A 23,231-nucleotide genomic window follows, 5' to 3' on the forward strand; every position below is an offset into this window, starting at 1 on the left:
GCAGTTCTTTCAGAACAACAGCTGTCTGGATTTGGGTGAGGGTGGGTGGGGGGGTTGGACAAGTTGCTGCAGGGGGTGCTGAGATGTTGGCCGGGGTAGGGGTGGCCAGGTGGAAAGCATGGCCAGCCGTGGAAAAATGCTTATTGAAATTATAGATTATTGTAGATTCATCGGTGGTGACAGTGTTTCCTATCCTCAGTGCAGTGGGCAGCTGGGAGGAGGTGCTCTTATTCTCCATGGATTTTACAGTGTCCCAAAACTTTTTGGAATTAGTGCTACAGGAAGTCCTTCTTCAGGTTGTTCATGGCTCCTTACACATCTAGACAACCAATACATCTCTGTTGCTAGGCAGGAATAGAATTGGTTCATCTCACTGGTGTAGTTACAGACCTGCCTGTTACTAAAAGCTTTGTGGGCATGGAAGTGTATGTGTTAGATAGGACTGTAGTATGAGAGTCATTGTGGTGGGCCTCTCTGACCCCCCCTCCTAGAGATTTCTTCTCACTTCCTCTGTTGATTTGACCTCGAGACACATTCCTCGCTCCTCCCTAGTTCCGCAGCCGGTCTGCCTTATCAGACACGAACAACTGCCCTTCACCTCCCTCCTTAGAAACGGAATAGGAACTTTCTACTCTCAGTAACTTTCCATATTCCTAGTTCCCATCTACCCTTCATTGACCCCAAACATATACTTTCCTTAAACATGTAAAGTAATTCATGAGTTCTAGTATGGTAACATGAATAAGTACACTACAAGATATAATTTAACACCATACTTATGAATATTCATCCTTTTTTGTATTTCCATAGTTACACAGATGTAATATTTACAATGCGTTAATGTTGCATGTGGACACAAAACCTGTGGCTTTGCCCACCACTCTTGGGATGTAGACATGAAGCCATTGCATTATGAACATAGCCAATTTTTATAATCGGAGGTAGAATGAGTTTACCGTGTGGCCTTTGATAATGACTGCGGTATTACTGCGGTCCTCGTGGAGAATCAGGTCTGTGCATGTCCATTAGTTCCTAACCTGTGTGTCTGGAACGTCAAGATGAGTGGATGTTGAAGAAAGCATCACTTCACTCTGCAAAACAACGATGGATATGAAGAGTCTGACTAAGGCTGAAGCTGTGACATGGTCAAGATGGTATTCAACACAAAAGAAGCCCACTGTACTTTCCCACTTCACTTGTAGTCCCTCCAAAGTGCATGAGCCAAATGTTAAACACAATATTTGAAGGTATAAATACTACAATTCCTGCAGTTTTTTCGTCCCTGTTGGACTCAGGCCTGTTGGCAAGGAGCATCTTCTCAGAGCGAACAGCCTACGAGGCCAAAGTCACACCTTTAAAAAAAATTGGATTGTATCCTGACCTGAGCAGGCATCATCAGGCCTGTGTGTCTGTGTGTGTGTGTGCGTGTGCGTGTGCGTGTGTGTGTGTGTGTGTGTGTGTGTGTGTGTGTGTGTGTGTGTGTGTGTGTGTGTGTGTGTGTGTGTGTGTGTGTGTGTGTGTGTGTGTGTGTGAATTAATGTCATGTCTTAAATGAGTTAGAACACAGAGCGTATTAGATCCAGAGCAGGTTGTAAGGTGTGCTAGTCTAAAAACTCCTTGACATGTTATTTCATGTCAATGGCATAATGGGACTTTGATTGAGTGCCATTGACTTTCCACATCCTCGTGCGTTGCTTGTGTGTGTTTGGCCACACATATGGCTTGTCACAGAAGGCTGTATATGATTTAGGGCTGACCCCATTTAGTCGACTGGTCAATTGTTTGGTTGAAATGCTGTTGGTCGACCAATATTTCTTTAGTCGAGCAGTGGCAAATATATAATATTTTTTTTTATGGCACACCAGACTCCTGTCTGATTCACACCTGCCTGAGTGGACTAATCCATTGCTTAGGCCACGGGGGAGGCACACCAGACACCTGTCTGATTCACACCTGCCTGTCTGAGTGGACTAATCCATTGTGGAGGCCGCCAGATGCCACACCAGTATCATCAGTAGTACATTTACCGTTATTTACCATCATTTCGAATCTGCATGGTTTGTTTGGTTCTGGTCATATCTGTTAATGCGTTCAATATATTATTATTACAGTCTTACCGTTGTTATTGTAGTAGTGGACAAGTTGTTTGCAGAGTGCATAACCTAGGCTACACTTGTGAGAAAAGAGTTTGGGTTTATTTCATTCCATTTACCAGTTGTCAATGTATCCATTGTCTTTTGTTTGGAGCGCTCCTGTCAATCTTGAGTAAGGACACGCACCTGATTACGCATAAAAGTAAGCCTAGGCTACCTGGCCTGCATGTCGGCTTATAAATGTGCCCATTTGGAGATCTGATACTCTTTCTGATTGTTATAACTCACCATCACTGTGGAGCTTTTCAAAGTCATTTTTGTCTTCGCCTCAAACGGCAAGTAAACAAAGTCTGTTTTTAAATCCATTGAGAATGACAATAGTTCCTCAACGTAGCCTATTTGAATAATCTTTCCTGCTCTCTCCCTTTCGATAACCACTGTGTGAACGGAGAAAAAAATATCATGCTCTGATCCTGTGGAAACGTCGTAAAAAGGACTACCTGATTACTTCTTATCCCTTGCGCAAATAGCCTATAGCTGTGTCTGTCTGTCCGGAGCTCACTGGTGCGGGAAACTGGAGGGCCCAGAATATTTGATATGTTGTTGCAAGCTTGGGGCCGGACCAAGTTAATAGTTAATACAATGTTTGAAGTTCCTTGCAGACAGCCCATGCGTAGCCAATGTGATGTATATGATATTTATTTTTCTCATGATATTTTCTACCTGCAAGCTCCAACATTTTTATTTGTTAGCTTTTTTGTAGGCTATTTTTACATATTGGCAATGGGAATAGAAGTTACTTTTAGATTTGTATCATTTTCATTAACCACGTGACATTGATTTTGAGATAAGAAGACTTTATTATAAATTAAATTAAATTGTTCCACAAAAATGTGCATGTGAAAATCATCAGTAGATGACGACTCAGCACATAGATCAATAGAAATGGTAAGATAACTTGGCCCTCCAAATGGAAAAGGTTGCCTGTTACCAGCAACTTCAGGAGCGTAACGGCAGAATCTGTAAAAGCATCTTTAGTAATTTGTGTCTTCATTTTGAATCGCAGCGCTTAAAGCATCCGACAACCTTAGTAGCCTACATATAATTGACTTTATTCAAACATAGGGTGTGTCCACATATGGAAAAATACGTTTTAAAATGGTTGTTCTCTCCTTTTATTATAATTGTAACGATCTAGGCGTAGTGGGGTGCGGAGTCAGGAGGCAGAAAGTTCAGTATAGCGTTTATTACGCACAGGGAAAAAATAGCGCTCGCCAAGAATACCGGGCGCACAAATAACAAATGCCCAACACAATACGTACTGCCACACAGTAACACAGTGGGGGAAAAAATAGGTAAGCCCACACAAAGAGCCGGCGGGCCTACCGGCTTAAATAGCCCAACCAATCAACCTCAACAAGGAACAGGTGAAACTAAACAGACAAAACAAGCAGAAAAGGGAAAAGGGATCGGTGGCAGCTAGTAGGCCGGTGACGACGACCGCCGAGCGCCACCCGAACACGGAGAGGAGCCACCTTCGGTAGGAGTCGTGACAATAATTACATAAGAATAATCTAGAAATATATATATCTAGATCAGGGATTCGGGACCCCAAAGGGCGCATGTGGTTTTGCCGTCGCACGACACAGCTGATTCAAATAATCGACTAATCGTCAAGCTTTGATAATTTGAATCAGCTGTTTAGTGTTAGGGGAAAAAACAAAACGTGCCCCCCTTGGGGTCCTGAGTTTAGGAAACCCTGGTCTCGATCTATCACCGTTTAATGTCCCTTGTCAGTCCAAACAGACATTTATGTTGCATTGATTTATTTACTGTAAATGGTGAGATTTACACTCAACACCCAGGTCTAAAGGAAATTGGGTCACTCTGAGGTGTGTGTGTGTTTTGTCATCTGCGCTGAGCTGGGACAGAGAAGATAAGTGACTGTCAAATGATGTAACCGTGTTGGATAACTGTTGGCTTTCCTCTTTTCTGGATTGGCAGGGTTGGCTGGGGTCCTAGGTCCATAGTGGCTCTTCCAGAGAGAGAGAGAGAGAGAGAGCCTACTTCTGTGTAGCCTACAGAGAGAGAGAGAGAGAGAGAGAGAGAGTCAATCACAATCTTTCTCACACTCCCCCCCCCTCTCATCCACTCTCTCTCTCTCTCTGTATAGTTGCTCTCTTTTACTGTCTCTGTTCTGCCCTAATATTCCCACTCTCTTTTCCTCCCTCCCTCCCTCCCCCTCCCTCCCTCCCTCCCCCTCCCTCCCTCCCTCCCTCTCCTCTCCTCTCTTTCTCTCTGACAGACACACAGGAGTCAGTCTGGCCTGCTGTATTAACTGTTTACATTAGTGTTTAATCCTTCCATCCCTCTGCTGTTTGTGTAATGTGGTCAGACCTAACTTGATCAGCTAGTTGGTAAGATTACTAATGTTAAGAATCAATGGCAAGCTTGAAAAATTGCATAATTGTTGGAATGAAGGAATTTTTATTATGTATTTTTATGATAACAATTATGGTACACCAAATATGTTTCTTCAAATATGTGCTGGGTTTGACCTGCGGTAGGTTTATGTTGCTTTAAAATAATAAGCAGAACAAACCATTAAAGCTTCTTGGTAAAATGAAACTGAAAGACTATCAAACGTACGCTGTAGTCATGTAGAATCCCAGTGAGTGTAGTCCCGCCCTGTACTGTATAAATCTTCTATGTTGTTCTCAATTATACACTTACGCTCCTGGTTTCATACATGATCTGTGTCTTTTCTGTAGTTATTGTGTAATGATTCTCTCATTGTGTGTGTGTGTGTGTGATGTACAGCTGTGTGTGTTCAGTGTTCAGCTTGTCTGAGGGAGCAAGGGAGTGCTTTCTTTTTCTGCTGTAGGAGAATGATCATGGCAGCGTGGATGGTGATATGAATAAAACAACATTAGCTCTTGTTAGGGGGACTCCATAGATCTCCCAGTCAGAGGTGAAGAGGCCTGGCCCCTGGGGACCTCTCAGCTAGCCTTACCACACAGCAGCCTGGTAAAATGTGTGTGTGTGTGTGTCTGAGAGAGAGGTGACGTGGAAGACCTATTGTTTTGTATGTGTTGTATTTTTCCTCTTGTCTGGTAGGCTTCACATGGCAGCTTTGTAGCCTAGCAGTTCCTTCACGCGGCTTGTTTGGTAAGGAATCTGATCCGAGACACATTTCTCAGTAGGAGATAAAACAGATTAACACTAAACAAAACACGGTAGAACAAGGCTAATTCTAGAAGGCAAGGCTAGGTACCATATTTGAGTTAAAAGACTGTGATTTAAAAGCAGACTCAGGCCTGTTGTGTTGACATGGCCTGGATGGGAGCCAGACACCCCCTTCAACCCCAGCACTGACCCCTGTTCAGGAGGGCAGAGCCAGGGGTTGTGTGTAATGTGACTACCCCTGATCCAGAGTGGTGCCGTGTGGCTCTGAGTAGTGGGTGGAGAGTTAGGAGAGAACAGACCCCCTCCACCTCTCCTCTCCTCTGTACACCGCCTCACTGACACACAACTATGTGAGAGCTCTGGCTCGCTCCCCTAATTGACTCCAGATTTTTCCCTCTTTTCCCTCCTTTTCCTCTACCTCCCTCTCCTCCTCGTCCTTCTCCTCCATTATATTGGGTCTTTGTGCCTGTGTGTGTGTGTTCGGGATGTTTGGCTGGGGCACAAACACTATCTGTCTGTAGGCTTCAAAGACAGGGTGAGTAGGGAGAGAGAGAGGCAGAGAAAGACATAATATAACAAAGAACAAACAACAAAAACATATACATGATCAAAAATACATCTTAGAATCAACAATTAAAGACTATCAGAACCCACTGAATTCTCCAATCACATTGAATGAACTACAGGACAAAATACAAACCCTCCAACCCCAAAAAGACCTGTGGTGTTGATGCTATCCTCAATGAAATGATAAAATATACAGACAAATTCCAATTGGCTATACTTAAACTCTTTAACATCATCCTTAGCTCCTTAGCTCTTAGCTCATCTTTCCCAATATTTGGAACCAAGGACTGATCACCCCAATCCACAAAAGTGGAGACAAATTTGACCCCAATAACTACTGTGGGATATGCGTCAACAGCAACCTTGGGAAAATCCTCAGCATTATCATTAACAGCAGACGCATACATCTCTTCAGTGAAAAAAATGTACTGAGCAAATGTCAAATTGGCTTTTTACCAAATTACCGTAGGACAGGTCATGTAATCACCCTGCACACGCTATTTAACAAACAAGCAAACCAAAACAAAGGCAAAGTCTTCTCATGCTTTGTTGATTTAAACAAGTTGGACTCAATTTGGCATGAGGGTCTGCTATACAAATTGATGGAAAGTGACATGATGAAATCCATGTACACAAACAACAAGTGTGCAGTTAACAAGTGTGCAGGCAAAAAACACACATTTCTTCCCACAGGGCCATGGGGTGAAACAGGGATGCAGCTTAAGCCCCCACCCTGTTCAACATAAACTCAGCAAAAAAAAAGAAACGTCCTCTCACTGTCAACTGCGTTTATTTTCAGCAAACTTAACATGTGTAAATATTTGTAGGAACATAACAAGATTCAACAACTGAGACATAAACTGAACAAGTTCCACAGACATGTGACTATCAGAAGAGGAATAATGTGTCCCTGAACAAAAGGTGGGGGGGTCAAAATCAAAGGTAACAGTCAGTGTGGCCCCCAGCTGCATTAAGTACTGCAGTGCATCTCCTCTTCATGACCAAATTTGCCAGTTCTTGCTGTGAGATGTTACCCCACTCTTCCACCAAGGCACTTGCTAGTTCCCGGACATTTCTGGGGGGGAATGGCCTTAGCCCTCACCCTCCGATCCAACAGGTCCCAGGTGTGCTCAATGGGATTGAGATCCGGGCTCTTCGCTGGCCATGACAGACCACTTACATTCCTGTCTTGCAGGAAATCAAGCACAGAACGAGCAGTATGGCTGGTGGCATTGTCATGCTGGAGGGTCATGTCAGGATGAGCCTGCCGAATGGGTGCCACATGAGGGAGGAGGATGTCTTCCCTGTAATGCACAGCGTTGAGATTGCCTGCAATGACAACAAGCTTAGACCGATGATGCTGTGACACACCGCCCCAGACCATGACGGACCCTCCACCTTCAAATCAATCCCGCTCCAGAGTACAGGCCTCAGTGTAACGCTCATTCCTTCGATGATAAACACGAATTACACAGATCCACAAAGAATTTGAAAACAAACCCGATTTTGATAAACTCGCATATCTACTGGGTGAAATTCCACAGTGTGCCATCACAGCAGTAAGATTTGTGGCCTGTTGCCACAAGAAAAGGGCAACCAGTGAAGAACAAACACCATTTTAAATTCAACCCATATTTATGTTTATTTATTTTCGATTTTGTACTTGAAATATTTGCATGCAATATGACATTTGAAATGTCTTTATTAATTTAGAACTTTTGTGTAATGTTTACCGTACATTTCTATTGTTTATTTCACTTTTGTTTATTATCTATTCACTTGCTTTGGGAATGTTAACATATGTTTTGGATGCCAATAAAGCCCTTAAATTGAATTGAAATTGAGGGAGAGAGCGAGAGGCGAGAGAGAGAGGTATTTCCCTGTGAAAGGTCTTGACTGTGGGTCAGGCCTGACAGATGAGACAGCCCTTGTATTGGCAGAACAGAACGGAGCGATCCCTTCCCTGCTGCTCGTTCAGGCAGTCGCCCCTCTGGCACCCCCTTAAGTCTCCCTACGGCTACACTGTTTCCTCCCAAGTTGGAACCATAAAACGATCTGAATGATTTCTATCAAAACTATGTTGTTTATAATAAAAACTATTTAGCTAGCCTCAACAGCGCAATAACTGTTTGGGAAATGACAGCATAGCTGTGTGTTATCCCATTCCAGGAAAACTCCCATTAGGAATCAGGATCTCTTTTAGAACTGCGACACCAAACTTAAAACATGGGAGAGTGATGTTTTTGTTTTTTACACTGCCGTCGGCTAGCATTGTGGAGTGTCCGAAACGTTATGACAACCTTTCATGCTAGCCAGGCAGCAGTGGGTGGTTGCGGTCCTGGGGCCCGAGGAGGAGGAAGATAGAAAGAGGGAGAGTAAGAGAGAGAGAGAGAGAAGGAAAGAAGGGCAGAGAGAGGCGGTTGTTGCACAATGCTTTTGAGAAAAGCTGCAGCCGCAGCAACAACTGGGGGATGAGCCAGAAAGAACAGATGCTCGGAGGAGCTGCTGCTTGCCTGTTTCTGTGAAGAGAGAAAAGAGGGAGAGGGGGAGAGAAAGAAAGAAAGACAGAAAAAAAGAGCGAGAGAGGGAGAGATGGTACGAGAGGACAGCTTGTGCTGGGAAGGCTGTGCTTTTGCAGCTGGACATTTGTGTTTGTAGTGATGTCAGAGACAAGGGGGGTGTGTGTGTGTGTGTGTGTGTGTGTGTGTGTGTGTGTGTGTGTGTGTGTGTGTGTGTGTGTGTGTGTGTGTGTGTGTGTGTGTGTGTGTGTGTGTGTAGTGGGGAGTTGAGGGGTTGCTAGTGGGGGGAGGACCCTGTGACCCCCTGACCCCCTGTCATGAACCCTGTGACCCCTGACCCCCTGTCTTGAACCCTGTGACCCCCTGACCCCCTGTCATGAACCCTGTGACACCCTGACCCCCTGTCTTGAACCCTGTGACCCCCTGTCTTGAACCCTGTGACACCCTGACCCCGTCTTGAACCCTGTGACACCCTGACCCCCTGTCATGAACCCTGTGACCCCCTGTCTTGAATCCTGTGACCCCCTGACCCCCTGTCATGAACCCTGTGACCTCCTGACCCCCTGTCATGAACCCTGTGACAGGTGAGGGGCTGTAGGCAAAGTGTCGGCCACCCCAGTCATCTGGACCACCATCAGACTGCCCTTCATCTCTTCACAGATTGAGTCCAATTTATTATTTTTCTTTATTTAACTAGGCAAGACAGTTAAGAACTAATTCTTATTTTCAATGACGATCTAGGAACAGTGGGTTAACTGCCTTGTTCAGGGGCAGAGTGACAGATCTTTAACTTATCAGCTCGGGATTCAATCTTTCAACATTTCGGTTACTAGTCCAACGCTCTAACCATTAGGCTACCTGCCGCCCCAATATGCGGCAGTAATATGCCAAACTCCCACCTGAAACAAATGCATTGGTGTTTAAAGGGGGCTGCGTCCAAGCTCATGAGAGATAGTCTCTTCATTCGCCAAGGCGCTGGGGGAAAGCCAGCGAGAACTTAAATCCCCAGTTAATTCCTGTTGGAAATTAAAAAGTGTTGTATTTTGGAGGCCAGACAGATCTAAGTGACGTTGTCATCGTCAGCGCTCCTGAGTATGTGCCAGCAGCCACCGCTTTTTCTCCCTCTCTCTGTCAGGGGAGCAGCGCTCTGTTTGCTCTGCACTCAATTGTTTGCTGGTTTAAGCCCCGCTGCTGTTCAGCTCAGTGTTGAAGAGCTGGTGGATCACACACCAGAGTGGAGACGAGAGGAAAGGAGAGGAGGAGTGGGAGTTCCTCTCTTCTTCTCTTCACCTCCTCTCCTCTCCCTCAGTCCTTTGGCCAGCTTTGCTTTGTGCTCTCCTTTATAAGTGGTTGTCTGGTACTTGTTACATCACTGGGCTGTAGTGTAGCCAGTGACACAGGGATATACGGTCACCGCATGCATTTTTTTGTGTTCGCTCCAACAGTACCTGTGTTATCCTGCAAAGCTATTATGTATGGACTCATATTTACAACAGACTGTTTCCCACTTTGGAATTTAAAACCACGGATCCTCATTTAACACTGACAAGTTAGTCAGGACAGTCTCAAATAGACATGACGGGTGGATGAAATGTCATATCCATCCATAGACGAGAGATCCGACTCAGGTTAATGTTATCTGCTTGATTCATTCATTTTGAGTCTCAGTGGTCACACATGGCCAGAGCGTAACATCCTTTAAAGTTCAGAAGATCGTGCAACAGCCCAACCAGATTTTGAGCATCCAATGAGATTATAAGAGAACATTCCATTCACTTCTCTGTGAAGTCAAAACCCCAGCGTGGGTCTTCATCCCAGCGATGGGAAGAGAGAACATTACACACCTGCCAGTGTGCATTGTCTGCTTAAATGTGTGATGGCGGATTCCCCTCCCTACACACACACGGGCTGTGATGGTCTTGGAATTTTGCATGGCGGCCAACCAAATTACCACGGTCACCTTAATAACCATTCGAATAGCACAATATATACGGTTAGAATAGCACAATATATATATATATATATATATATATATATATATATATATATATATATATATATATATATATATATATATACAGTACCAGTCAAAAGTTTGGATAGACCTACTCATTCAAAGGGTTTTTCTTTATTTTTACTATTTTCTACATTGTAAAATAATAGTGAAGACATCAAAACTTTTGAACTCCCGAGTGGTGCAGCGGTCTAAGGCACCGCATCTCAGTGCTAAAGGTGTAAGTACAGACCCTGGTTCGATCGCGGGCTGTATCACAACCAGCCATGATCGGGAGTCCCATAGGGCGGCGCACAATTGGCCCAGTGTAGGCCGGCTTAGGGGAGGGTTTGGCCGGAGTGTTCAGCATATGTGGGAACTCCTTCAAGACTGTTGGAAAAGCATTCCAGGTGAAGCTGGTTGAGAGAATGCCAAGAGTGTGTAAAGCTGTCAAGGCAAAGGGTGGCTACTTTGAAGAATCTCAAATAAAATATATTTTGATTTGTTTAACACTTATTTGCTTACTACATGATTCCATGTGTGTTATTTCATAGTTGTGATGTTTTCACTATTATTCTACAATGTAGAAAACAGTAAAAATAAAGAAAAACCCTTGAATGAGTAGGTGTGTCCTAACCTGACTGGTACTGTATATGTGTATGTAATACAAAAGACACACATTTTCACCTCCGCTCCGGACTGCATGTTCTGTCATAGAAATAGAACAAATAGAACGGGCATCCCCATTAAAGTCATTGATGGCATAAGGTTGGACTGGCGGACATTGCGAGCGTGCCCATATGAGCAAAGCAGGAACTAAAAGCTAGGTTGAAGATACCCAGGTTGCTACATATGATTCTATGTGGATGCTTTTGAAAATTAACAGATTTATGGGACCAGTGCTAACAAGCATCTCTGGTCCCTTAGTTTAGAATTCTTCCTAATTTTTGCAGAGAGTTATGGGATACAAGAATCCTCTTGTCTTAACCTTTGTTATCTTCAACCTAGACTAAAAAGCTAGGTTGAAGCTGACAAAGTCTAAGTTAACAAGATTCTAATGTCCTGTAACTCTTTGCAACAATGGGACCAGCTATGCTAGTTAGCAACGCCGCTGGTAGTTAGCAACAGCGCTGGTCCCAGATTTGTGATGACGTTGTCTTAACCTGTATATTACCGACCTGGACTAATAGCTGGAAGTAAAAGCACAAAGTAATAGCAAGAAGTGTACCCATCAATATAGCCTGTGATTTGTTGATTCAACTCAACTGACATTACAAAATATACTATATGTTGCATTACATGAGCCACAGCTGTTATCATTTGAAGGAACATTCTACATTACCATAGAAAATCTTGCATCACAATACCAGGCAGCTATTGCGAGTGTACCCATTAGTTTACTGTCCTTGTGTAATGAACACAGAGAGCTGGTTTCAAGCGCAGGGCCCAGCAGGTGTTTATTGAAAAGGACCACAGGACCAGTAGGTAACGTGGTCCAGGGGCAGGCAGAAGGTCATACACAGGGGGTCCAAAGGCAACAGTACAGGCAGGGAAAACGCTAGTAACGTAGTCCGGGAGATCCGACAATAGGTAGATAACAGGAAATCCGATAGGTTAAAGTACAGGCAAGAAATAGGCAAAAATGCATCATTAGTGAGGCAGGCAAACACTATTATATGCGGGGGGTGTAAGTCATGGGAAAAATAGCACTCTGAAAGACTTGTGTCACAAAACAAACAATACTTCACAGTGATGGGGTTCAAAGAACTGAACTAAATAGTGATAATGACATACAGGTGTTTGATCAGGTGATTCGAATTCAGGTGATTGGGATCTGGAGAGTGAGCTGGGTTCAGGGGATCTAACTGTTTGAGATTTTGAGCTTGAAAGTGGCCTGGAAAGTGAGCTGCGTTCAGGGGATCTAGGTGTTTGAGGGTGTGAGTAAGGAAGCAGACGTTACAACTTGCTATCCGATATCCTTGGGATGTCCCTACCCCATTGAAGTTGAAATTGTAAGGGTTAGGGTAAGGGATTTATGTATGGACATCCCAAGGATTCCACATAGCACTTAGTCATGGGAAGTTTGGATCTTTTTACTGCAAATCTTACGACTCACTTTTAATTAATTTGAGTCAGTAATGCCCATAGAGCTAGATAGAGGAGTCATCTTTGTATCTGTGCCATTATATCATCTGTGACAGCATGGGCAACACCATTGAGACCATCTCCAGTTTGAAGTAGTCAAATTTCTTCTTCACGATTGGCTTATCCCTCCTGATGACCAGGTTGGACATGACTCCAACAAGGTCACCAGGAGGGATCAGCCAATGAAGTTGGAAGTCTATTTTCAGGTCTCTCCAGATGTTCGTTGGTTTTAAGTCCGGGCTCTGGCTTGGCCATTCAATTCTGTTGTTCATTTACTTCTGTGTTTTGAGTCGTTGTCCTGTTGCATCACCCAACTTCGGTTGAGCTTTAATTGGCGAACAGATAGCCTTACATTCTCCTGCAAAATGTCTTGATAAACTTGGTAATACATTTTTCCGTCGATGATAGCAAGCTGTCCAGGTCCTGAGGCAGCATAGCAGCCCCAAACCATGATGTTCCCTCCACCATACTTTACAGTTGGGATGAGGTTTTGATGTTGGTGTGCTGTGCCTTTTTTTCTCCACACATAGTGTTGCGAGTTCCTTCCAAACAACTCAACTTTAGTTTAATCTGTCGACAGAATGTCCAGGTGATCTTTAGCGAACTTCAGATGTGCAGCAATGTAGTTTTTTTGGACAGCATTGGCTTCTTCCGTGGTTTCCTTCCATGAACATCATTCTTGTTTCGTGTTTTACGTATCGTAAACCCATCAACAGAGATGTTAGCATGTTCCAGAGATTTCTGTAAGTCTTTAGCTGACACCCTACGATTCTTCTTAACCTCATTAACTTAATTCTCCAACCAAGATGGCGTAGCAGTTGGACGTCTGTTTTGTGTTGTCCCGTCCCGTGTATATATCATTTTCTTTGTCTATATTTTTGATCTCAATTTCCTTCTACGGACTGAACATACTCTCCTGCAACCCGCCTCACCTAATGTGGTACGGGCTGCTATTTTTATACTTTAGAACCGGAAACCCCAATCATAAGCTAGCCAGCTGGCTAGCTACTAGCTAGTAGTCAGTTAGCCACTGCTAGCGGTCATCACCGTTAACTCGGACATCAGCCAGCCTCAGCCCAGTCAATTCCTGCAAGTATGCATAGCGTGATATCAACCTAGAGCTTATCGGACTGCTTTTTCTCTACCACATCACCGGATTCCTACCGCAAGCTCTGAACCTTTACACCGCATCATCGCAGCTAGCTAGCTGCTATCCGAGTCACTAATTCTGGTTAACGTCTGTGTCCCGAAACAAGCACCAGTTAGCCTGGAGCTTTCCTCGAGCTGGGTCCATCTCCTGGCTAGCCGAAGAGGTCCCTTAGCCAATTCTTGGGCTACAATACCTCTTTTGCCAATTGGTCCGGACCCTTTACTGCCGACACGGAGCCCCGTCAATCCATCACGACAGGTCTGCCGACGTAACTGTCCGAGGGGGTTTCAACAGGCTCTTCCGTTGCGACGTCCCCCGGAGGCCCATCTGCTAGCCTGCTATCCCCGGCCCGCTAGCTGTTTGAATCGCCATGTCTCCAGCTCGCCTAGCTACTCACTGGACCCTATGATCACTCGGCTACACATGCCTCTCCCTAATGTCAATATGCCTTGTCTATTGCTGTTCTGGTTAGTGATTATTGTCTTATTTCACTGTAGAACGTCCAGCCCTGCTCAATATGCCTTACCTAGCCCTTTTGTTCCACCTCCACACATGCGGTGACCTCACCTGGCTTAAATTGTCCCTCTGGAGACAACCTCTCTCATCATCACTCAATGCCTAGGTTTACCTCCACTGTTCTCACATCCTACCATACCCTTGTCTGTACATTATGCCTTGAATCTATTCCTCTCACACAAATGATCAAGGAACCTATCAGGTACAACCGTAAATCCGTAACCATGGGCACCCTCTTAGATATTATCCTGAACAACTTGCTCTCTAAATACACCTCTGCTGTCTTCAAAAAGGGATCTCAACAGTCACTGACTCATTGCCTGCATGCGTAATTGGTCCGCTGTCAAACGACCACCCTCATCACTGTCAAACGCTCCCTAAAACACTTCAGCGAGCAGGCCTTTTTAATCGACCTGGCCCAGGTATCCTGGAAGGATACTGACCTCATTCAGTCAGTAGAGGATGCCTGGTTGCTCTTTTAAAGTGCTTTCCTCACCATCTTAAATAAGAATGCCCCATTCAAAAAATTTAGAACTATGAACAGATATAGCCCTTGGTTCACCCCAGACTTGACTGCCATTGATCAGCACAAAAACATCCTGTGGCATTCTGCATTAGCATCGAATAGCCCCCATGATATGCAACTTTTCAGGGAAGTCACAAACCAATATACTCAGTCAGTTAGGAAAGCTAAGGATAGCTTTTTCAAACAGAAATTTGCATCCTGTAGCACTAATTCCAATTTATTTTAGTAAACTGTAAAGTTCATGGAGAATAAGAGCACCTCCTCTCAGCTGCCCTGCACTGAGGATAGGAAACACTGTCACCACCGATAAATCTATGATTATCGATCATTTCAATAAGCATTTTTCTATGGCTGGCCGCGGTTTCCACCTGTCTACCCCTACCCTGGCCAACATCTCAGCACTCCCTGCAGCAACTTTCCCAAGCCCCCCCCCCCGCTTCTCCTTCAACCATATCCAGACACCTGATGTTCTGAAAGAGCTGCACAATCTGGATCCCAACAAATCAGCTGGGCTAGCCAATCTGGACCCTCTCTTTCTAAAATTATCAGCCAAAATTGTTGCAACCCCTATTACTAGCCCATTCAACCTCTCTTTCCTATCGTCAGAGATCCCCAAAGATTGTAAACCTGCCGCGGTCATCCCTCTTCAAAGGGGGAGACACTCTAGACACTCTAGACCCAAACTGTTATAGACCTATATCCATCCTTGCGTTGCCTTTCTAAAATCTTTGAAAGCCAAGTTAACAAACAGATCACCGACCATTTCGAATCCCACCGTACTTTCTCCACTATGCAATCTGGTTTCCGAGCTGGTCATGGGTGCATCTCATCCACGCTCAAGGTCCTAAACAATATCATAACTGCCATCGATAAAAGACAGTACCGTGCAGCTGTCTTCATCGACCTGGCCAGGCTTTCGACTCTGTCACTCACCACATTCTTATCGGCAGATTCAATAGCCTTGGTTTCTCAAATGACTGCTTCGCCTGGTTCACCAACTATTTCTCAGATAGAGTTCAGTGTGTTAAATCGGAGGGCCTGTTGTCCGGACCTATGGCAGTCTCTTTGGGGGTGCCACAGGGTTCAATTCTCGGGCTGTCTCTTTTCTCTGTATATATCAATGATTTTGCTCTTGCTGCTGGTGATTCTCTGATCCATCTCTATGCAGACGACACCATTCTGTATACATCTGGCCCTGCTGTGCTAACAAACTTCCAAACGAGCTTCAATACAACACTCCTTCCATGGCCTCCAACTGCTTTTAAATGCTAGTAAAAATAAGTGAATGCTCTTCAACCGATCGCTGCCCGCACCCGCCCGCCTGACGAGCATCACTACTCATCACTACTCTGGACGGTTCTGACTTAGAATACGTGGACAACTACAAAAGGAGCAACAACGTTTTATCACGTTGTTAAGAGTCCACATTACCGCACGAATGGACTCAAATGCCTGAATGGCTGGACGTCCCGTCTTCAGTCAAATGTTCTTTCAAAAATTGTTATTTTATTTCATGACCGGCTTCATCCATAACCGTCAGTTACATGGTTATATGGTAATTATGCCAGCCCTAACACACACACCGTGTGTCCTGCCCCATTACCCTCACTGGTGATCTGCACTAATGGCATTGTAGGCCCATTAGTAAATGAGGGGTCCCGCACTGACACGCCATGCCCATGAGATTGAGCCTCTCTCTCTCTCTCTCTCTCTCCTCCCCTCTCTTCTGCATCTGTTTAGACATACAGTATTGTCCGACAGGTCATTAATAAAGCTGCTGTGTGTCACACACACACACACACACACACACACACACACACACACACACACACACACACACACACACACACACACACACACACACACACACACACACACACACACACACACACACACACACACACACACACACAGCCAGAGAGATAGACAGACACACCGCCAGACACTAGGCCCACTGGCTCTATTGATCCAAGAAAAATTTGTGAGCGAGAGAGTCCACCTAATAGTGTACTGTAGTCTCTCTCTCTCACACACTCTCTCTTTCTCAATTTAATTCAAGGGGCTTTATTGGCATGGGAAACATATGTTAACATTGCCAAAGCAAGTGAAGTAGATAATATACAGAAGTGATATAAACAATAAAAATGAAATGTAAACATTTTCTTGTGGCAACAGTTCACAAATCTTGCTGCTGTGATGGCATACTCCGGTATTTCACCCAGTAGATATGGGAGTTTATCAAAATCTGGTTTGTTTTTGATTCTTTGTGGATCTGTGGGAAATATGTGTCTCTAATATGGTCATACATTGGACAGGAGGTTAGGAAGTGCAGCTCAGTTTCCACCTGATTTTGTGGGCAGTGTGCGCATAGCCTGTCTTCTCTGGAGAGCCAGGTCTTCCTACGGCGGCCTTTCTCAATAGCAAGGCTATGCTCACTAAGTCTGTACATAGTCAAAGCTTTCCTTAAGTTTGGGTCAGTCACAGCGTTCAGGTATTCTGCTGTGTACTCTCTGTTTAGGGCCAAATATCTTTCTAGTTTGCTCTGTTTTTTGTTAATTCTTTCCAATGTGTCAAGTAATGATCTTTTTGTTTTCTCATGTTTGTATTGCTGTCCTGGGGCTCTGTTCACAAACACAAACACACCCCACAGAGCCCCAGGACAGCAACACAATTTGACCCAACGCAATCATGTGTTTGTGAATAGAGCCCCAGGACCAGCTTGATTAAGGGACTCTTCTCCAGGTGAATCTCTCTGTAGCTGTTGGATTTGTTATGGAAGGTTTGGGAATGGTTATAGAATTTAACAGCTCTTTTCAGGATTTTGATAATTAGCGGGTATCGGCCTAATTCTGCTCTGCATGCATTATTTGGTGTTCTACGTTGTACACAGAGGATATTTTTTGCAGAATTCTGCACGCTGAGTCTCAATTTGGTGTTTGTCCCATTTGGTGAAATCTTGGTTGGTGAGCGAACCCCAGACCTCACAACCATAAAGGGCAATGGGTTCTATAACTGATTCAAGTATTTTTAGCCAGATCCTAATTGGTATGTTGAATTTTGCGGTCCTTTTTATGGCATAGAATGCCCTTCTCTGTCTCTCTCTGTCTCTGTCTGTCTCTCTGTCTCTGTCTCTGTCTCTGTCTCTCTCTCTCTCTCTCTCTCTCTGTCTCTCTCTCTCTCTCTCTCTCTCTCTCTCTCTCTCTCTCTCTCTCTCTCTCTCTCTCTCTCTCTCTCTCTCTCTCTCTCTCTCTCTCTCTCTCTCTCTCTCTCTCTCTCTCTCTCTCTCTCTCTCTCTCTCTCTCTCTCTCTCTCTCTGTGTAGCCTGGATCAATAGCATCTTTGTGTGTGGACAGTGGACACTCCCTATAGTGGTGGTGGTCAGCTAATGCAGACAGGCTGGACCAGGCAAGGAGGGGGGAGAGGACGATATTGGGGGAGATTGAGGACAGAGGGACAGAGAGTGAATAAGAGGTAGAGGAATAGGAAGAGACAGGGGGTGAAATTAAGGTTTATTTTGAATTGTACACATTTTCAGCTTAAAGCTGAATTGCAGCATACATAGTCATGCAAAATAATATGAGATGTAGTATACGATATAACAGTTAAGTAGCATTAAGCAGTCTCAGGAAGTAAGGCATAGATAGGTCTGTTGTAGTATCTGTCAATCTGAGTAAGGGGAAGGTTTAGTTTATATAGATGTAATGGTAGAGGGGAAGGGAGAAAAGAGCGATTGATTGAGAGATTGAGGGGGGAGGGGGGGGCAGCAGAGCAGCATTGTGGCGAGGGGGGCGGGACGTGTGAAATGAACACGTCTTTGCACTGGGAATGAAGCCATCACGCACTAAAGCAGCGCTCATTCCCTACACAGCACGCACTGATACGAGTACACACACCTGCATGCGCGGATAGATGCACACAAACACATGCAGCCCACACAAATCCACACAACACAAATGAGCCCAGGCACACAGACAAGTTCGCACAACATGATACAAATGCCGCTACACAACAAACAAAGTGACAGTGATCACACACAAGCCAAACAGGTACTCACACTTTCACTCAGTTCTTGAGCACACAGAAACACCAAACATGCTTCCTCCCCTTTCTCTCTCATTCTCCTTATCTGTGTCGTCTGAGAGTCACACATCTGAGAGCTGCACGCACAACTGAAATGGAGAAGTGAAACTAAACTATGTGGCCACCCTGACAACGTTGACGGTTATCATCCACAGCTTACATTGTGAGGTGGTCCTTCTGTAGCTCAGTTGGTAGAGCATGGCACTTGTAACGCCAGGGTAGTGGGTTCGATCCCTGGGACCACCCATACGTAGAATGTATGCACACATGACTGTAAGTCGCTTTGGATAAAAGCGTCTGCTAAATGGCATATATTATTATTATTATAGGTGGTGCTCCCTCCACTTCCCAGGAGCCTGCCGAGGCCCTGCTGAGGCCCTGCTGAGAGGAGAGGACCAGATATACTGTAACACTCATCTAGATAAGGATCTATACATCTCACCTCACTGTTACCCACATTTCACCTCTTTAAGCACAGCAATCACATACCATGGCGGGGACTTGTTGCTACTCTGCAGATGTTTGTCAAACATAAGCCCACTGTTACCAGGAAGGATTTGAATAGTTAAATATCTCAGATCAGATTTCACACTCCAGTTTCTACCTGTGTGTGTGTGTTTGTGTGTGTGTGTGTGTCTGTGTCTGTGTGTGTGTTTGCGAGTGTGCATGCGTGTGTGCGTTTGTGAGTGTATGTGTGTGTGCACAAGACAGAAATAGTCACACCTTGTGTTGAAGGCTCAATAAGGTGCAGCTCGAGCTCCTCGGTGACTGCAATGTAAACAATAGCTGTAATGACATTCACGAGGCTCGGGGAGTGGCGAAAGGAATTCCAGACTTTTCTTTTACAAGTTCTAATCTCGGGAATAGCATCAGTTGATACCTGCACTCTGAGGAGCGATGTATTGCTGTTGTCAGTGTTTTAATCTAAACCAGTCAGAAATACATAACCAACGAGTTGATCACATCAGTTCAGTTTCCTTACGGGTGGCTCCCAGAGGTAGGGAGCTCATTGTGTGGCTGTGGCTGGATGTGGCTGGGCAGAAGAGAGAATTTCCCCAGGCAGGGTGACTCAAACCTGGGTGAAGAGGGGTTGAGAACCTGGGCGTGCTCCGTGGAGGTGGTGGGTTGAGTGAATGTGAGAGAGGGGGAGAGAAGGGGGAAAGGACTGGAGGGGGAAGTGGTAGGGTAGATAGATGAAGGCGACTGGTGGCGAATTGGCATTCTGAAAAAGGGATTGGAGAGAGAAAGGGGCGAGCTAATGAGCTGGATTTTCTGGAGAGTTGGCATTCCGCTCATGGACCACTCTTCCCTGTAGAATAGCTGGCTGGAGCTAAGCTTCCTGTTTGAGCCCTGGATTGGGAATGAACTAGGGAGGGAGGAGGGGAGGGAGAGACAGGGAGGAAAGGGGGGTGGGGGTGTTGGAAGCAATAGAACAGATGAAGAAGGAGAGGATAGAAGGAGGGAGGAAGAGAGATGGGGGGTGGCGGTGGAATTGAATACCGGGGAGCTGTGTTCTCACAGCCAGTGTTGCCATGGTTACCCCGGAATTCTGGCGAGTAAGGAAATTTCATTCACTCCAGTGTGAAAAAGGGAGGGAAATATCAAAAAAGCAAGACAACACAACCCCCAAAGATAAAATAAATATCATCCTCCATGTGCCCTCCACCCCTCCTCTGTGCTCTGTCGCTTTTTTCCTCCCCCCATCCATCGCTCCCTTCCCCCCGTGTACCCACCCGGTGCTTTTTGTTTGCCACTACCCTGTAAGTAAACACAACACCCACTCACAAGCCTCCCATCCCTGCCAATCGCCCTCCAGGTAAGGCAGAGAACAAAAAACACTATAGCTATCAGTAGCCATTCCTCTTCTGGGAAGAAGGAAGAACGGGGGAACCAGTAGTGGTAGGATCCATCCACTACTCCACACAAGTCACATTTAAGCTGGCTGCTGACATGGCAAGAACTAGAACTAAGCGCCGTCACCCTGACGACTCTCCTGAGCGCTGCTGGGCTGTCAGGGCTGGCATCTGCACGTGGTGCTGCCCGCCTCTCCTCGCCTTGTCTCTCCTCTCCTGCCTCCCTGCGTGGCCTCTGGCCCACAGACACACACATACAAACAAACAAACAAACAAACACACACATACACACACTCTGCAGCACACTGTCTCTCCCAGCGCTGGTTAACGGGAGCTGACAGCTGCACACGGGTTGACAGTGGCGCTGGTACAGTGGACCTGACAGCTTTACAGAGGCACAGTGATCACACACACACACAGATACACAAACACAGATACACAAACACAGATGCAGCGCACGCAAGTGTTACTTCCAGGTTCTTCCACAGTGGTTTAACTTGTATGGTAGATACTGTAACTGTGGTTCAGGGCATCTGATGAGTCAGTCTGTTGATGGGTGTACAGTACATGTAGATACTTGTGTCTGTGGGTAAAATTCATCTGTGTTCCTAGAAGCCTCCTCTGCTTTTGGCATGCATTACAGTCAATAGAGAATGTCTCCTGTGTGTCTGTGCAATGTGTTTGAGTGTATGAACAGAAATAGAATGAATAGAACGGGCATCCCCATTCAAGTCATAATGGTAATGGGTGGACTGGTGGCCATTGCGAGTGTTCCCATAGGAGCAAAGCATAGAGATAGATAGAGGACTCATTATGGATATAACCCATTTTAGCATGGACATTGCCATTGAGAGCTCCCACCATGCTTCCATGCTTTAAAGTAGTTAACATAGTCAACTGGGTGGGGATTCCCAGGGTTGTAGCCTCAATGGCAATGCCCATGCTGTCACAGACCAGACAGATGAGTCCTCTATCTTTCTCTGTGGAAGAAATGAAGTTCAGGATGACACATGTAAAGACGAGGGGATTCTAATATACCATAACTCTTTGCAAACATGGAACCAACATCGCTAGTTAGTAACAGCGCTAGTAGTAATTATCAATGGCGCTCGTCCCATGAATTTGTTTATTTTCAAACCCTGCCGCATGGATCATTACATTTTCTTCACCTGTATTTCTCCTTTTACGTAGGAGCAAAGCAGGAAGTAAATTAGGAAGTGTACCTATCAGTCTGTGCTGGGATTTGTTGAATCAACTCAACTGACATGACAAAAAATACCTTCCATTGCATCAGCAAATCAGTTAGCGTCATTTGAATGAACATTCTATATTACCATGGACATTATTGCGTCACCATACCAGGCAGCCATTACGAGTGTACCCATCTGTTTTCCAGTCAAATTGCCAGGGTTAGAGGTTCCAGGCCTATTCTATTCAATCCATTTCTATGGTATGAAATGTGTTGACTTCACTGTATCCACCAGTTGCTGACCCATCCATCTTCTCTTCCTGTCTTCCAGTGGCTGAGGAGGGACTATGGGAGTGTGGGCTGTCATATGAATGCCGGACCCTCCTGTTCAAGGCCATCCACAACCTGCTGGAGAGGTACAGTACAACTACATTTCCCATGAGCCACTTGGAAAATGACTTGTCAGCTCATCCCATGTCATATATGTAAAGTATCACATAAAGTAAGCTGAATATTCCCAGTCTAGTCATAGGCTATTTCTGCTTAATAACCATTTCTACTCCCACCAACTGCTAAGGAAATAATGCTGACAAAAATAGAGACCACCAACGGTTAAAAGACTTGAAGTAATAATAAAATTAAAACCCGGACTGAATCAATAACTCCAGTAAAGCTTCCCCATCTGCGACATGAACCAGCACATATTTGGTTTGAATTAAGTTAAACATCAATGATCATCGTAGGGGGGCAGGCTGAATGAACCTTCTTATTACCTTGAGTCTACCTCCTCCTCTCTTCCAACTCTATACCTCTGCTCTATATTGCATTGTCATAATGCCTTAAATAGAGTCTTCATCTAATGGATGTAACTCCATTGATGTGAGTGTTTAGGTATGAAAACAAATCTATTCCATTCTCTGTTCTTCCCTGATTGGGTATGTGTGTGTCAATCTCTATGTACAGTATGTGTCTATGTGCATGTATATTATATATATATATACTGTGATACAGATGTTTAATGTCTCCCCTCCCCCAGGTGTCTGATGGACAAGGACTTTGTGCGGATTGGGAAGTGGTTTGTCAAGCCATACGAGCTGGAGGAGAAGCATATGGGCACCAGGTGAGTTTAACCATCCTTCTCAATCCCGTACACATCCTCCTCACGGCATCGGCGCCACGTTGTTCTGACACGGTGATAACTAGATTGACGTTGGGGGGACGTTGCCCCCATGCTGGGTCCGGGGGTGTGACAGACAGGCGGTGTGAATGGTTTCCATGCGCCGGCTGCTCCCACCCTGCATGGGATGTGGTGACACCTCTGACTGCCTCCGGCACCTGGCTGTGAGCCCATGGGATCATGTCACTGCGCTCGCAGGTGGGAAAGGTGGGAAAGGCTCGTGCTGTGAGACAGACG

General features: G+C 45.2%; 1 protein-coding gene across 1 annotated transcript in view; it reads left to right on the plus strand.

Moving 5' to 3' along the window:
- The window catches only part of LOC124006653 (mediator of RNA polymerase II transcription subunit 13-like), a 120,110-nt gene that overhangs the window by 39,299 nt on the left and 57,580 nt on the right, over positions 1–23,231 (plus strand). Inside the window, 2 exon segments of the mRNA XM_046316702.1 lie at positions 22,149–22,233; positions 22,854–22,937. Coding sequence (XP_046172658.1) covers positions 22,149–22,233; positions 22,854–22,937 — 169 coding nt within the window.

The sequence above is a fragment of the Oncorhynchus gorbuscha genome, linkage group LG20, assembly GCF_021184085.1.
Source record: "Oncorhynchus gorbuscha isolate QuinsamMale2020 ecotype Even-year linkage group LG20, OgorEven_v1.0, whole genome shotgun sequence".
NCBI classification, from domain to species: Eukaryota; Metazoa; Chordata; class Actinopteri; order Salmoniformes; family Salmonidae; genus Oncorhynchus; species Oncorhynchus gorbuscha.